The 18,672-nt window shown below is 37.1% G+C and overlaps 2 protein-coding genes and 1 long non-coding RNA gene across 3 annotated transcripts in view; 1 reads left to right on the forward strand and 2 right to left on the reverse strand.

Moving 5' to 3' along the window:
* The first annotated feature begins 3,763 nt into the window (after nt 1-3,763).
* LOC126911896 (uncharacterized) overlaps nt 3,764-18,672 on the forward strand; it is a 35,113-nt gene continuing 20,204 nt past the window's right edge. Inside the window, exons 1-2 of the long non-coding RNA XR_007706404.1 lie at nt 3,764-3,890; nt 9,282-10,459. This is a non-coding gene — a long non-coding RNA (uncharacterized LOC126911896). The remainder of the gene's footprint in view (nt 3,891-9,281; nt 10,460-18,672) is intronic.
* LOC126911894 (uncharacterized) overlaps nt 11,834-18,672 on the reverse strand; it is a 116,340-nt gene continuing 109,501 nt past the window's right edge. The window contains exon 2 of the mRNA XM_050701060.1: nt 11,834-11,887. The gene's annotated coding sequence lies outside the window, so the exon portion shown is untranslated. The remainder of the gene's footprint in view (nt 11,888-18,672) is intronic.
* Nucleotides 11,900-18,672, reverse strand: part of LOC126911895 (uncharacterized) — a 131,483-nt gene continuing 124,710 nt past the window's right edge. The window contains exon 2 of the mRNA XM_050701061.1: nt 11,900-12,747. Within this exon, the coding sequence (XP_050557018.1) occupies nt 12,145-12,747 (603 nt within the window). The 3' untranslated portion in view covers nt 11,900-12,144. The remainder of the gene's footprint in view (nt 12,748-18,672) is intronic.

Raw genomic sequence — 18,672 nt, forward strand, 5'->3', positions numbered from 1 at the left:
TGGTTGTCTTCGACACAATTCTTATGTTTTAAACATAAGTGGGAAATATTAAAGAGTAGTTTTTTGTGAGATTACAAACTACTTGGAAATACTGAGTTATATAATATGGAATACTTTAATATTGTTCAACAAATTACAGTCACCTGAACAAACAATTGACTCTTGTTCTAGGATAACGAGTTTCTTGACGGTTGTCTTTGATGTAACTCTTACTAGAGTGTCGGAACTACAATGTTCCACTTTACTTGTGAACATACATTATTGCTGACTTCGTTCGTTATTGAATTAAAATATTTCGAGAGACATTTCACAATTGTCGAAATATTGTTACAGCATTAAGTATTGGTACCTATATCAATTGGTTTCTTGCCGGTTGTCCTCGATACAAGTATTACAAATGTTTCATACAATAGAACTAATATGTTCACAGGAAACATTCAGTAAAATTTAATATATATTTCAATGGAATATTTGTCCGGATTAATCCCGATTAAAGTCAAGTGTATTGTTTTACTAATGAAGAAGTAAACTTGATTGCAATTATGTATCAAAAATATGTTCCAAAGCTTATGGCCTTGGAACATCAGACCATGAAAATGCAGAAGAGAATGACTCAGACTCAGTCAGACTGAAGTCACAACATTCACGTAACAAATATCGACGCACACAATCAGAACAAACGCAAAGCCCTGTAAGTAGCTGTTTATGGAATACAAGCTACTTGGACATACTGATTTATAAACACTATATTTTGTGTGAGACTCTGTCGACAACTATACGATAGAAAAATATCCATATCCAGGGACTTCTTCATTAAATATTGAATAATATTGTTTGCACGGAGTTTCTTGACGGTTGTCTTCAATACAATTGTTATGTTTTAAACATGATGTGAGGAATATTTAAAAGCAGCTGTTCATAAATCTACAAACAACTTGGAATTAATGACTTGGTAAGTATCACTTTGTGATAGTGAAACAATATTAATTATTAACACATAGATAGGTTTTGTTTCAGTAGGAATTGTGAACAACATTCTTGCTTTCCCAATTTATGATAGGGCAAAATGTTATACAAATTGATGAGTAGACCATAAGTTCGTAGACTATACTGTTTAGACCATTAGTCGCTATTTAGTTTAGTTTGTTATACGTTATTATGATTATAACGGCACCGGGCGATGCTGTCTCTGACAGACAACATCCTTTAATAAATTTAAGAAATGTCGAACGACTAATTCCTTCGGAAATGTAAACCAGAAGACGAGACGAGAACTAGTTTCTTGACGGTTGTCTTCGATACAACGCTTGTATAATATATTAATATTTCAATTTATTAATTGAATATGAATATCAATATGACGAACTGGACAAAACGTAAATATAAAAATTATTACATAGATAAGACAATATAATTCACGCGACAAACATCGACACACACAACTAGAACAAACTAGTCTGTCGCTCCACTACTCAACGTTTCTTACTGGTTGTCTTCGCTACAATTTTAATAAATACAATATATTTATGTCGCACGTAATAACGACAAAGACAAAGCGGGGAATGCTTTATAACTATAATCCTGTTAGGAATAATGTTGCTGTACGTATATAATAGTTTTATCAGGACAGGCTTTAGAATAAAAACAACGTATAGACAAAAACCATACAGACAATATAATTCATACGACATATATCGACACACACACAAGTCCGTATATAGTGAACATTTGCCATAGTAGCAGTCAGTAATATTGTCTCTGAGACATGGAACAATGCACAGGTTCTAATGGAAAGGAGCCACGGAGTAATTCATTTTGAACATTTCAAAGATTATAAGTTTCTTGACGATTGTCTTCGAAACAACTTGTAAAGTTTCGTATTATTTAAATGCATTTCAGACTGCAAACTATTATTAGGGTCAGTCTGACGTGGAGCTTTCAATATTTAATTGTATGTTTCATTATCAGTTTAAATATTCACTGAACTATATGTAGATTTAGACATAGAGAACAAATATCGACGCACACAATTAGAACAAGCACGAATCATCGGTTGCAGTTTCTTCATAATTGTTCTTCAATAGAACTTTTAGACGATATTTTGATCATTAAATATGTTAGAAATACATATGTGGCTTTCTCATTAACCCTTGGAGAACATTACAACACCACATTTCTAAGACAATAGAGTTTCTTGACAGTTGTTCCTCGATAGAACTCAATATAGACACGATGCTAAACGTTTCAAATACATTAAACATTTAGTACATAATATCTCCATGTATTTTCAAACATTGAAAAGGATATCTTGTGTAGAACGACTGATATTCAACGAGTTTCTTGGCGGTTGTTCTTACATGTTCACATGAAATACTGAAAAGGATATCTTGTGTAGAACGACCGTAGAGCAGCATTCTCCTAATCAGTCGTACATTCTTGACAGAATGCTCGTGGTTGACAATGATGCATTTTCCCTGGATATCGTAGCTCTCGCGATGTGCCTTCACTTGTTGAAGTCTTCGTCCGTAACCCTGGGCACGGGTTCCGCGTTATACCCCGCAGGACTGGGTCCCTGCTGAACTTCGCCATCTACACACTCCGGCCTACTGAAGTGTAAGATGCCCACCCCCGCGACATGGACGCGCCAGACAGGAATTGCCCAAGTGAAGAGTAGAGAAGGTGACTCTACTCCCCCAGGGCCGAGTTAATGGGCGTGTATGATCCCACACCCAAAGGCTTAACACTACCACTACTACAAATATAAATAAAACAACATTCAGTTGTTGTATCTTGTAAATACTAATTGTAGAATACATTTATGTACTCGCCATTACAGGGCATTTTGTCGGTATGAAATATATTTTATTTAAAAGATACATCAACATTACACAGTTCTCTCCTCACTCGAACATATTTTACATAGTACAAAGTAAGTTTGTGTTAAACTACTAGAGTACATTAGTACTTTACATTTTGCGAAAAGATCGACACAAACACTTTATTAAAAAATCATGACAAATATTTTTATGAAGAAAACTTACTTTCCCATACATTTTGACGCATGTCACACAGAGACAAGATTAATTTCCATTATGTACGTTTAACAAAAAACAAATGACATGTCAGTGACGTCATGCACAAAATGACAAGGACAGAAACATCGTATTCTCTTTCTAAATCCATTTACTGAACTTTCTTCATTCCAATACAAATAAAAAACAATTGACATGTCAATGACGTCAGACCCGAAATGACAAGGGCAGAAACATTTATGTTATTGTTGTCTCTTTTTAATGGAGATGTAGAATTACCTTTAGTCTCTAGCGATGATTTACATAACAATACAATGAAGTTTCTTGATAGTTGTCTTCGATACAACTCTTTTACAATATTTCAATCATGAAATGAGGGAAAATACAAGTAACCCTACAATGTAGATTATTTAAAGAGTTTCTTAATGGTTGTCTTCGACACAATTCTTATGTTTTAAACATAAGTGGGATATATTAAAGAGTAGTTGTTTGTGAGACTACAAACTACTTGGAAATACTGAGTTATATAATATGGAATTACCACATAGAACGACAAATAGTTCCATAGTGGGGAAATAGTTTTTTTTAATACATTCGTTTACTAAACGATCTGGAGGAGGATAATTTGTACCTAACTTTAGTAGAATGAACGAGTTTCTTGACGGTTGTCTTCGATACAAACTTACAGACTCACTGAGCATAACAGTTTCATTACATGAACTGCACAAGTTGCTCGACATAATGTTAATTAATGCGACGGACACGTTAGTCAGTAGCCGTTTACAAGACCGTTTACACATAGGAACGTATATTTATACATTCCATTAAATATTAAACATTTCAATATGAATGCTCCAGGTACAATGACCACTTTGACTGTCATCCTATAGGATAGGACATACAATTATTCTAAATACTGGGTATACTGGTATATTACAAACCCTAAAATTCAGTTTGAACTATTGAATAAAGTACAATACAATTCACGCGTTAAATATCGACGCACACAATTAGAACAAACAAGTCCGTTGCATACTAGACTAAGCAACGAATTTCTTTACGTTTCGTAATCAATTGAATCTTGGACTATACACGTAGAACGCCCAGTTTTAATGACGTCATCATTAGAGAAATAGTTTCCCACAAGCTCCTGTATGGAGACATACATTTATATCGAAATTCTTGTTTTACATCTCCTCAATCATGAGATTCCTAAAAATCATATGATGGGATCCAAATATATTTTCAAAAAGATTGTTCCAGTTCAAGTCAAGTAATTCTTGTGTATTTTATTTTCAATTGTGTTTCTTGACGGTTGTCCTTCGATACAACTCTAATACAATACTTTGACCATGAAATAAATTACAGGAAATATTAGTAAGTAGCAGATTGTTGTATTACAATAAACATTCAACATTATAATGTGAACTACCCACTTACAGCGACCACACGTAATAAGTGGGGAAAGATCACTTCAATGAAAGTACCACTAAGTGGGGAAATAGTTGATTCATATCGTGCTGCGATGGTCGCAGAGAGAAATATTAGTTTTCTTCAAGACCAGTACTAAAAGAAAAGATAGTTATAATTATTACTTATTGAAAAGACAAGAAAGTTTCTTGACGGTTAACTGAGGAACATGATGTCTGTGGGACATTCCTTCCAGTCACCGCATTAAACACGAACGTACCACTTAGAGCGACACAGTTCTAAGTGGGGATATTATTGTTTTATCTCACGTTTGACTCCACAAAGGACATTAGACGAAGTATTTGTTACCGAAATATTATGTAGCGCACACATGTATAGCTACGTGAGGACATTACGTTCAGCGTTTACTAGCTGTTACCCGCGACTTCGTCGGCAGTAGTTGATTTATATCGAGCTGCGATATTCGCAGACAGAGAGGGAGAGTCTTAACTCAGTTTGGAACAAAACATATTGAAAAATTGTGTCAATTAGTTACCTAAAGATTAGTACACACAAAAACTACATTCGTAGACAACATTAGGCTCAATATAGTTTCTTGATGGTTGTATTCGATACAACTTTAGACAATATTCGTATTATATGAACACGAAAGTAACATATTATTTTGTAAGTGGCAGTTAACTACCAACTGTTTAGAAATACTGACACATTATATAATTGTTTTAGATTTAATTTCATTTTATATCATTTATTCTTAACTAACACCTCTGGTGCCTGAATGTAGTGCTTCCTTCTAAAACACGATGCATTATTTAGAAAATTCAATGGTTGTACAGTTATGATTGATCCAACAATAAACTTAGAGAATACTTGTCGGGAATAATCCCGATCCGATTAAACAAATATTGTTTTACTAATGTAGAAGTAAACTTGTCTGCTAGCTTCACGAACTAATGAGTTTCTTGACGGTTGTCTTCGATACAAGGTTGATCGAACATAATTATTTGATCGTCTCCTATATCTTCCAAACGTATTAAATTTACGTCTAGATACGAGTTTCTTACCTTCTTTTGAAGGAATTCTTATAAAAAAGTTATTGTATAGGAAACATTTTATAAGTAGCCATTTATCAGATTACAAGCTACTTGGAAATACTCATTCTGCAAAACAGGAGAGGGGCAAACCCTTAAGACATGACATAGACACACGACAAATATCGACAATAAGTTTCAGTTTTTTAATATTGACTGAGGATGTCTCCTCGGTCATCTAATTACAAGGGATCATTATGGATCACCTAATCGAACTAAAAGTAGTAACAATTACGAAATTATTCCATTCCAAGACAAGTTAGTTTCTTGATGGTTGTCCTTCGATACAACACTCACAATATTAAAAACTTGAAATAAGTAGAAAGTATTAGTAAGTAGCAGTGTATGAGGTGACAAACTACATACTTGGAAATACTGATTGAGTCAACCTCATCGGGCACCATATATGTGATATGGGCCTCGTTGAACAAATTCATTGGAGTTCCAACGTTTGGGGAAACAGTTGATAGTTCAAAATATATTAATATTGACATTTATTCATCGAATATGAATATCAATGTGACGAACTGGATAAAATCCTAAAAAGCTGGATAATTACTTAGATAAGACAACATAATTCACGCGACAAACATCGATGCACACAACTAGAACAAACTAGTCTGTCGCTACACTACTCAACGTTTCTTACTGGTTGTCTTCGCTACAACTTTATTAAATACAATATATTTATGTCGCACGTAATAACGACAAAGACAAAGCGAGGAATGCTTCATAACTATAATCCTATTTGGAATAATGTTGCTGTAAAAGCTGTTCAAACACCTTATCATGTTATAAACTCAATATTTTGGAAATTGTATCAGCACAATTATGTTCTAAACATATATTCCAAAGATCATGGCCTTGGAACATCAGACCATGACCATACGCAAGAAAATACAAGGTACTACATATTCCTGTTGGGATTTCATTCTGCAGACGTATCATTGAATTGTTGAGTCAAATATGAACACTTCATCAACCACTGTCTTATAATTTTACTTCGTATGTGATATTTAATAAGTTTTTTGACGGTTGTTCTTCGATGTAACATATATTTTATCTTAACACATATTTCATATCACATGAAATACTGAAAAGGATATCTTGTGTAGAACGACCGTAGAGCAGCATCCTCCTCCTCAGTCGTACATTCTTGACAGAATGCTCGTGGTTGACAATGATGCATGTATGCTCCAGGTACAATGACCACTTTGACTGTCATCCTATATCCATAATAAATATCTAGTAAAACTATTGATTAAACCGCATTATAATTCACGCGACAAATATCGACGCACACAATTACAACAAGCGCGGACGATTGTTAGGAAATAGTTTTAACTGTCATCGCACACTACAACAGGCGCGGCCTGGTGGCACATGGAATATTCAACATTCCGTCTCGATAACAAGGAGGGAGTTCCTGAGATGTACGCATCCAGGCGTATCGTTATATACAACATTATACTTCTATTCGTTTTATATCTACTTATATAAATTTTGTGAGCTTAATCGTTTTGACGCAAATTTTGACCGCAATAGCCGAAGAAAAAGGCAAAAGATTTCTTAAATTCATAGACTGTTTAACGAGTTTCTTGACGGTTGTCTTCGATACAACGCTTTTACAATATTATTATATCAAACATGAAAGAAGTAGAAAACTCTTCTACTGCATTTCTGTCAAGGAATTGAAATGCTATGTAACGTTCATAATAATTATTCTAAAGATGGCCTATGTCAGGTCATGATGAGAGGATAATTACATCACATTTATACGTCAATACAGTTTCTTGACAGTTGTTCTTCGACAGAATTCGATGTGTTCGATAGTACTGTATAACAAGTCTCTTTATCCCAAGATACAATATAATTCACGCGACATATATCGACGCACACAATTAGAACAAACACGGATGATCGGACATGGAATATTCAACATTCCGTCTCGATAACAAGGAGGGAGTTCCTGAGATGTACGCATCCAGGCGTATTGTTATATACAACATTATACTTCTGTTAGTTTTATACTTTTATATTTTTAGGCCCTTCAGAAAAAATGGGAAGTTATTTTTTTGTAATTCATAGACTGCACAACGAGTTTCTTGACGGTTGTACTCAACACAAGCCACACAACAGTCATGAACAATCCAATACATGGAAGTTATTTAATGAACTTGTATCGGATCGTGAGACTCGGAATATTAACAAATATATTGAACTTACAATATACAATACTGAAGTAGCAATACATTGTTAGTTTGTATGTTCACTCATATCATTTCTATTCAACCTCTTTATAACGTGTGTTTACGTAAACATTACAGTGCACACACAAGACAGAAGAAATATCATATTCCACGTAGAAACACCACTTCAATGGCGACATTAGTGGGGGAAGTAAACTGCACAAGTTAATACAATAAGTGGTATGTACCACAAATACACGTATCCGTAGGCAATATAAATTCAGTTTAATCAATAGATGACATTATTGCAACAAGTTTCTTGACGGTTGTCTTCCACACAAGCTAACATGCAACACTGATAGAACATTAGATATAGTTGCAGTCAGTAATATTGTTGAACCAAATATCGACGCGCACAGCGTCACATCGAGCGCCTGAATGTAGTGCCGCCTTCTGAGACATGAAATGTTGATTATAATGGAGTTTCTTGCTGGTTGTAGTCGATACAACTTCGAAAAGCTTTCGCATTATGTAAATACGAAGAAACATTGATTAGTACCATGAAGTATCCACGTGAAACGATCGAGATCAATCCAGTTTCAAAAACATCACGATTAGTTTTATAAAGATTGGAGCATACTGTCCCAGAAACGTCTTCGATTATTGAAGCAACTTCATAAACGATCTAATGAGTTTCTTGACGGTTGTCCTTCGATAGAACTTTATACAATACTGTTTATTGGACTTGTAGAAACAGTACAGAAATATTTGTAACTATGTAGATGTACATGAAGCTACAGCTACAAGACGCGCAGTCATACTGACTAACTGGAGGCATCCTACATCTCGCGCCGGTTGTACTCGATACTACTTTTATATATTATCGTGTTATATAAACACTTGGAAATATTCTCAAGTAGTCACTTGTGAGACTATACTCTACAAGAAAATTGTGTATAAATCGACGCACACAACTAGAACAAACTAGTCTGTCGCTACACTACTCAACGTTTCTTACTGGTTGTTTTCGCTATAACTTTAATAAATAGAATAAATTTCACATAGACCTACAAATAGTTGTAAGTGGGGAAAATCTTGTTCATATTACGTCAAGGCGTTCTTAGAAAGACTTTAATGGGCATGTATCCCTAAATTATGATTAGTACTATTTAAATAATTAATACCATCGTTCTAACATTTCTAATACCGTTACTAATAAATATTAGTTCAGGGTATCCACCAGACGATACCCTGAACAGTGTAGACCGTAGACGTTTAATTGCTGGGGGGAAAGCAATACAATTATAGAGACACACTTTAGTAGAATACACGAGTTTCTTGACGGTTGTCTTCGATACAAACTTACAGACTCACTGAGCGTAACAGTTTCATTAAATGAACTGCACAAGTTGCTCGACATAATGTTAATTAATGCGACGGACACGTTAGTCAGTAGCCGTTTACAAGACCGTTTACACATAGGAACGAATATTTATACATTCCATTAAATATTAAACATTTCAATATGAATGCTCCAGGTACAATGACCACTTTGACTGTCATCCTATATCCCCACATACAATTATTCTAAGTACTATACTGGTATATTGCCCAAACAAAAATCTAATTGAACTATTGATTAAACCACAATATAATTCACGCGACAAATATCGACGCACACAATTATAACAAACCCAAATGTCGGATCATCGGCAGTCACCATCGGTTATATTAGATACAACTTCGTAATGCATAGTAAGTACATACGAAGGAAACATTGAAATAATATATAATTGTGTGAGTACAGACCACATACAGACAACGACTGGGTGAGTGTCATCAGGTGCTGGGTGTGTAGGAGACAAGGAATATAAACAATCCATCGAATTTACACATTTCTAGACAACATTTAATATTGACAATTGTAAGGTCAATGACCTCTTGGAAATATGGAGTGTAAGTCGCTCACACAGCGACATAAAGTAACATCACCACACCCGGAGTTACATTTAGCAAGCTGGAGTGGCAGTGGGCCGGTCACATTTGTCGAGGAACCGATGACCGTTGGGGTAAACGTGTTCTAGAGTGGAGACCGCGTGTAGGCAAGCGTAGGGCGCCCTCCAGCTAGGTGGAGTGACGATATCCGCACCGATGGCTGGTAGTGGTTGGATGCGTAGAGCTGAAGATCGAGCTCAGTGGCGTGCCATTGGAGAGGCCTACGTCCAGCAGTGGACGAGAACAAACTAGTTTTGAAGATGAGGAGGTACACTACCTACAATACAACATAAGGGACAATTGTGTTTCTTGATGGTTGTATTCGATACAACTTTAGACAATATTCGTATTATATGAACACGAAAGTAACATATTATTTTGTAAGTGGCAGTTAACTACCAACTGTTTAGAAATACTGACACATTATGTAATTGTTATAGATTTCATTTCATTTTATATCATTTATTCTTAACTAACTCCTCTGGTGCCTGAATGTAGTGCTTCCTTCTAAGACATGAAACATTGTTTGGAAAATTCATTGGATATACTGCAATCATTATATTCATATTCAACTAAATATTTTTCGGGATTAATCCCGATTAAAGTCAAATATATTGCTTTACTAATGAAGAAGTAAACTTGTCTGCTAGCTTCACGAACTAATGAGTTTCTTGACGGTTGTCTTCGATACAAGGTTGATCGAACATAATGGTACTAAGAGGTGACAGTTATTTCAAACACCTTCTTAACTTCAGTAATTTTAGAATTGGCACAATAAAGACTTCCCAACGTAATAGTTAAATAATCGAGGACAAGGGAGTTTCTTGACGGTTGTCTTCGATACAAATCTGGCTGGCGGTGGCGCAGCACTCCCGCGTTGTGTGCCACACTCCGTAACTACTTCACCACGTATGCAGCCAGAAAGAACTCCCTGCGTACTCTTAGCTCGTTGTACTACGAGGGGTGAACGTACAGATTGTTGTACAAGTGCCTGGTGAACTTGTTCTGGACTCGCTCTAACAAGACACTGTACTTCGTTACATGTGGGCCACAATGACCGCACTATGCTCAAGGTGACTCCTGACTATAGCATCAAACAGTACCCTGATCGTACATATTCTTCTGGACCTCTGAGTCTGCACAATGTTTCAAATACAATTGAGTTTCTTGGCGGTTGTCTTCGATACAACTTTACCAAACATTTCGCACAATGCAAATTACTAGACAAAACATTTAATATTGAGAATTGAGAACCACTTTAGTGACGTCATAAGTGGGGAAATAGTTGTGTTAGCTCCTGTATGGAGGAGTGTTTGTAAAACATTAATGTTGAAATTCAAACATTTAAATTCAATACGAGAATACATTTTACTAAGTTAAGGTATTTTCTTCCTCAACTAAGAATAAACTCAAACAGAACTCCGGAGAGTGATATTTGTAGAAAGAAGGATATGTATGTAAAGTTTCTTGACGGTTGTCTTCGAAATAACTTAGATACATACTTTATGCATTAAGTTCAATTGCGCCAGAATGCGACATTGAAAGTTGTACATAGTACATTTAATAATGCCGCGAAACTCTCAATATTCAATTATTACATTTACCTCCTTGTTATAAGAATAAAATACACTTTTATACAACATTGATTAAGGAAGGCTCCTTACAGTTGGATGATACACTCTATAGATGCAGAATCCATTAATGTTGCATCAAATCATTGCACTAAACATCGACTTAAACTTAAAAGTTAATACTTATATAAAGACAATATAATTCATGCGACATATATCGACGCACACACTTAGAACAAGCGCGGCGGACGGTACATTGTTAAATAACTTTGAATAAGTGGGAAGTTACAAATATTCTTGTAGTCTGAATATTCGTATTTGTTTATCCAAATTTCACGAACTTTTCCCATACGTTTATATAAAGATGTCACGAATGTAAGTAGTTTCTTGACGGTTGTCTTCGATACGACATCAATTATTTTTTAAACCAATAATTTAGTGAATATAAAGACATTACTTGTAAGCAGCTAATTATGCCCCTATATACTATTTGCATGTACGACATACTATATGTTAAATGATGGCTTTTTTTTTTTTTTTTTTTTTAGGGTGGAAAATCATCCAATGACTTCTCCCGCCTTGGGCGAGGCGAGAGGGAGTGTCAGACTCTTACTGACTATAAACCACCCCGTTCCTACTCCTGCCCGTCGAGCCGGAGCCCCGGTAAACCCGCTAGGTAGTCCGCAGCTCCGGATTAGGCATCAGCCCTACTGGGCCCCATCTGTGGTGGTCTGATGGCTCTTTGAGGCGCGCGCGGAACGCTACGCGCTGCACGCACGGGTCTGGTTCTGTTCGGGCGGTGAGCTACCCTTGCTCGCCGTCCGCAGGCCCGCACTTACGGTGGCCGGAGATCGTCCCGCGATCCCCGACGCCCGGAGTGTCTCTCGCGACGGCTGGGGCGTAAGGAGGTTTGTTCTCTCACACGCCCCGCCTCCTCCTTAGCTAGCATGACTGCTTCGCAGAAAGAGGAGACGGCATCCCAGTCCCTCTCGCTCCGCACCATGGCCTGAACCAGTGCCGGGCGCGAGAGGTCGCCGTCGCCGACCACATCCCTGAGGACTTGGCGGTGGTCAGCCCACGCAGGGCACACCGCCACCGTATGTTCTACCGTGTCCTCCGGGCGGTCCTCGCAGTGATGACACCCGGGCGTTTCCTCCCGCCCGATAAGGAACAGGAACCTACCGAAACTCCCATGTCCGGTAAGCACTTGCGTCAGGCGGTAGGTGAGGACGCCGTGGCGCCTCTCTAGCCACTCCTCAAAGAGGGGACTTACCGCTGCGATGACAGCGAGCCCAGCCCTCGGTTGCGACAGTCGTTGCTGCCATTCCGCCATGAGATCGCGCCGGAGCTCGTCCCGCCACGCACTGATCTGGCGCGGCAGTGGAGTTTCGCCCCGGCGGCACGCGTCGGCGCGCAAACTGAAGACGCGCGCGAGCACCTTCGCCTCCAAATCTCATGGCGGTAATCCGGCAAGGAGGTTCGCCGCCTCCCCGGAGATCGTGCGATATCCACGGATCACCCGGATGGCCATGACCCTCGGAGACGTGAGCAGCGCCCGAGCTGGCCGCCGCATCAGATTCGGCGCCCACACAGGGGGCGCCGACGAGGGCCATGGAAAAAATGAGATTGGTTCGATATTCTACAAAACTTCTTTTGACCAGGAAACATTCGAAGAAGTTAGTTTCATACGAAATAAACGGAGAGGATTTTCTTAACCCACGCCGAAACCTATTCGAGAAACACAAAAGCCTAATTCGAGACTCAAATATAACGACTTACAAAAATCGTTGCAGTGGATACCAGCCATGTTCTAAGACTATTACAGGAATCTTCCATGTGCATATATTCCGGATTTACCTGAAGCGTACGAGTAGCTGTTTTGGTTATTTAAAATAAATTGTATTTTGATTTTAGTTTTGTGAAGTAACTTTTGTTTCATTTTGCTAGTAAACCCCTCAGAAAATCTTTTATAATTCCATTACGCTACATACTGACAAGACACATAATGTTTCTGAATGCCGAATTCCAATAACATCCCCAAGGTTTATTTAGAGGTAAACAAAAGTATGATATTTTAATGCTTTCTTAAAACACCTTAGTTAGTATATGTTTCGAGGTAAATAACCTCAAGTCCACAAAATCAGATAAAAATTCACTCTAGTATAATGTTCTGTAATACAATATAATTCCATCAAATAATAATAAAAAATAATGTTGAGTTTGTTGCAATAGCTTTAAAACTACTATGTCAAAATTGCATTCAAAGTTTCGTTCCGCGCATTTTTGCCTGTCCTGTAAATTTTTTGTTTTATCAGTTAATGTTGTATACCTCTGAGGTACAGAGATGTAATAGGATTTAATGTCGTATACCATTAAGTAGAACTGGTTCTTGCGATTTTAATGGTGCAAGAAACATATTTTCAAAAAAAGTGGAGTTACTATTGTATACCTCCGAGGTACAGAACTAATTTAACCATCTTCTAAAGACCTACGTTATGGAAATTGGCAGTTGTATGTGATGTTGCAGACAATACAATAATATGGTACCGTCGAGCTGATCTGGTGATGGAGCCGGCAGATATGAACTGGAACTCCGAAATGGAAGACGACATATAAATCGACACACACACAAGTCCGTATATAGTGAACATTTGCCATAGTAGCAGTCAGTAATATTGTCTCTGAGACATGGAACAATGCACAGGTTCTAATGGAAAGGAACCACGGAGTAATCCATTTTGTACATTTCAAAGACTATATTAAGTATCTTGACGGTTGTCTTCTTATATTTGTCAAACATTGTATACGTTTGACAAATATTTTATAGTGAAAAATAAATATTTCAAACACCTTTTATAAACGCAATATTATTTTGGAAATTGTTCCAGTATAATTATGTTCTAAACATATTTTCCAAAGCTCATGGCCTTGGAACATCAGACCATGGCAATCCACAAGGTACTACATATTCCTGTTGGGATTTCATTCTGCAGACGTATCATTGAATTATTAAGTCGAACTTATAAAATTAGTCAACATAATTTTACTTCGTATGTGATTTTTAATGAGTTTCTTGACGGTTGTTCTTTGATGTAACAATTATATTTGATTTTAAGTCCCATGTAATAGGTGGTGAGCCTATTGCCATATACCGGGCACATTTCCAGACTCCGTACTACCACTGAGAAATTTTCGAAAAACGGAATAAAGCCCGGTAATACTTCGCCCTATCCGGGAATCGAACCCAAGACCCCTTGCCCGCCCTTAAATGGGACTTACAACATAAATTATAAAAGGTGGGTGTACATTGGCATTATGTGCCATAATATGTACCTCTTCCTACCCCTTTGGGGATTAAAAGGCGTGATGATTTTATCTTAATACATATTTCATATCACATGAAATACTGAAAAGGATATCTTGTGTAGAACGACCGTAGAGCAGCATCCTCCTCCTCAGTCGTACATTCTTGACAGAATGCTCGTGGTTGACAATGATGCATTTTCCCTGGATATCGTAGCTCTCGCGATGTGCCTCCACTTGTTGAAGTCTTCACCCGTAACCCTGGGCACGGATTCCGCGTTATACCCCGCAGGACTGGGTCCCTGCTGAACTTCGCCATCTACACACTCCGGCCTACTGAAGTGTAAGATGCCCACCCCCGCGACATGGACGCGCCAGACAGGAATTGCCCAAGTGAAGAGTAGAGAAGGTGACTCTACTCCCCCCAGGGCCGAGTTAATGGGCGTGTATGATCCCACACCCAAAGGCTTAACACTACCACTACTACAAATATAAATAAAACATCTTTCATTAGTTGTATCTTGTAAATACTAATTCTAGAATACATTTATGTACTCGCCATTACAGGGCATTTTGTCGGTATGAAATATATTTTATTTAAAAGATACATCAACATTACACAGTTCTCTCCTCACTCGGACATATCTTACATAGTAAAAAGGAAGTTTGTCTTCAAATGACTAGAGTACATTAGTACTTTACATTTTGCGAAAAGATTTAATAAAGGTACAACTGTACCTTTACATTGAGGACTTAACAATATACAAGCACCCCATTGAAGAGGTTTCTTGTCGGTTGTATTCAATACTACTTTCACAAATCCTATCTATTAACTAACCTACACTAAACATTAAAGAGTTACAAAGAGTTTCTTAATGGTTGTCTTCGACACAATTCTTATGTTTTAAACATAAAGAAATAATAAGGAGTTATTAAATATTGTTACAGCATTAAGTATTGGTACGTATATCAATTGGTTTCTTGACGGTTGTTCTTTGATACAACTCTCAGAAAAAACGTTGAACATGAAATGTGTGAGAAATATATGTAAGTAGCTGTACATGGAGCTACAAGCTACTTGGAAATACTGAATGAGTAAATAGCATCAGGAGGTGCTCGACCACCTCGAGTATCTTGACTTAGTTTTACATTTCATAGAAGTACGAAGAAGTTTCTTGACGGTTGTCCTTAACAGAACTCTTTTACGACATTTCAGTCATGAAATGTGTAGGAAATATTTATTTGTAGCGGACCGTGAGACATGGAATACAAATAGTACAGGAATATGTTCTGTATTACATTAAATGTTTACAAATTACACAATACATGGTTTTACTGGACACCTGGAAGTGGTACTTTAATGGCGTGCCAAGAGGAGACATATATGTAGGTACTTCATGTAGAATAGTGCTCAAAGATGAATACATACGAAAATACGTTGGTCTGGAGAAAACAGTATAAAATTAATTTCGACGTACAATTTTATTCAGTTCCTTGGCGTTTGTCTTCTTTACTTAGAATTGGTTGAATTTACTTCCAACAACATTTGACTCGACATGAATCGAACTTGCAACATCGTTGTACGAGTACCTACCGAACTATTGACAAAATATCGACGCACACCCCACAGAGCGCACACAATACTCATTGTACGAGTAATTGTTAAACAACTCCGAGCAATGATACTGAGAGGGAATTACAAATATCTTGAAGCCTCTTAGGCAAAGTTATTATTTATATCTCGATATGTGCCTAACCTCTTCTTATACTGACACTCCATATAACATGTTACGTAAAAATTTACACCCAGTCAATACTTTCAAACATCGACACACACAGCTAGAACTAGCAGACTCCCCGTGTACTAAACTGACTTGTTGCACAGTGGTACAACAGCAACAAGTAATGAAACTGTACTCTATACACTCGAGGCAGAAGCAATCGCCATCAGCTATATCGGAGCTGTCAGTAAACGGGAACACTACATTGTAAGAACTGCTGAACATTAAGTCAATACCGACGAGTCAGTAATTACAACCATAATAAATAGACAAGTATTGTTCTATTGTAGTTCTTTTAACCAAAAAAAGTGGGAAACGATATTTAGGTACTCCAGTCGACGAGAATTAGTTTCTTGACGGTTGTCTTCGACACAACTTGTAAAGTTTCGTATTATTTAAATACGTAGGAAACATTTGAGACTGCAAATTAATTGCAGGTACAAGTACAGTACAACTGACTAGGTCTTATCAGTCTGAAACATCCTCGGAAATTCTGTATTTCATTATCAGTCAGTATCAATATTTAAAATTGATAGGAATCACCACGTGAAACGATTTTTTTTTATTATAATTATCGAAATACACGATCCTTTTGGAGTCTTAAGTACACTCATAGTCACTCAATAAGTTTCTTGATTGTTGTCTTTCGATACATATTACTGTATTACATTGGTTATCACACAATTACATAGATAATACAATATAATTCACGCTACAAATATCGACGCACACAACTAGAACAAACAAGTCTGTCGCTACACTACTCAACGTTTCTTACTGGTTATCTTCGCTACAACTTTAATAAATACAATATATTTATGTCGCACGTAATTACGACAAAGACAAAACGGAGAATGCTTCGTAACTATACTCCTGTTCGGATTAATGTTGCTGCACGTATATAATGACAATACAAAACGTTTCTTGACGGTTGTCTTTGACAGAGACCTTTTTCATATTACACACATGAAACATTTAGAGTTGGAACATAGATATTCTGTGTATAACGACCACTTTAGTAACGTTCTAAGTGGGGAAATTGTCGTTGTACCTATATCGCAACAAGACGTTTCTAGAAATGATGACCGATGTATCTCGTATGTCAAACGTTTTATCAGGACGGGCTTTGGAACCCAAGATATGAATATGGAAGAAACAATACAGATAATATAATTCATACGACATATATCGACGCACACACAAGTCCGTATATAGTGAACATTTGCCACTATGGCAGCAGTCAGTAATATTGTCTCTGAGACATGGAACAATGCACAGGTTCTAATGGAGAGTGACCACGGGGATGGAGAGTGACATTTTGAACATTTCCAAGATAATTCTAAGTTTCTTGCCGGTTGTCTTCGATACAACTTTCATTGTGACTGTGTATTCACAATGAAAACTGAACATGGAACTACAAGTCGTTGTAAAATGTGGATATCGTGGAATAATAATTATATGAAGCAATATTATTCTATATGTCGGCACGTAGGTACCCGCTGTATCACTAATGCAAGCGTGACATGATCAAGCGCCAGTAAAATTCCAGCTTTGGCAGATATTTAGGCATAATCAGCAGTTTCTTGACGGTTGTACTTCGATACATGTTCGAGCAGTGTATGTCACCACATACTACTTGGACATACTGACTCGATAGCGCACAATGCGCGTATATATGGGGCTGCCTGTAGAGACATGTTACATAGTACCTATATAATAATATCCGATGTATATTACTTTGTATATACGAATACTGCACGTACAACGATCACTTCAATGGCGTCCTAAGTTAGAAAACGCTTGTTTATGAACATACTGATCCATAATATGTTTCAAGGAAATATATTCCTGGATGAGAATAAGACTCTGTCTGGATTAAAAACTAAAACCTAAAACACTTTCCTTTCACAGAATAAGTTTCTTGACGGTTGTATTTGATGCAACTTTACAAACATCGCACCGTTAGTACGAAGTAAATATGGATACATGTAGCTGTGTGTGAGAGTACAAGCTACTCGGACATAATTATAATTATATAATCACACACATCAGTGGAAGACAAGTCAATCGCTCGTGAGTTGTCTTCGATACAACTGCGAATAATTACGTACTGCTTATTGAAGTAAGCACTACTTCAGTAGGTAATTACCTAGTTACAACGTAAATATTTCACCAACGGGCCAAACATGATGAATATTTTATCCGAGTAAAGGTATTAATTTCTTGACGGTTGTCTTCAATACAAGGTTGATCGAACATAATTATTTTATCGTCTACCT

Source organism: Spodoptera frugiperda, chromosome 19, assembly GCF_023101765.2.
Source record: "Spodoptera frugiperda isolate SF20-4 chromosome 19, AGI-APGP_CSIRO_Sfru_2.0, whole genome shotgun sequence".
Classification (NCBI taxonomy): domain Eukaryota; kingdom Metazoa; phylum Arthropoda; class Insecta; order Lepidoptera; family Noctuidae; genus Spodoptera; species Spodoptera frugiperda.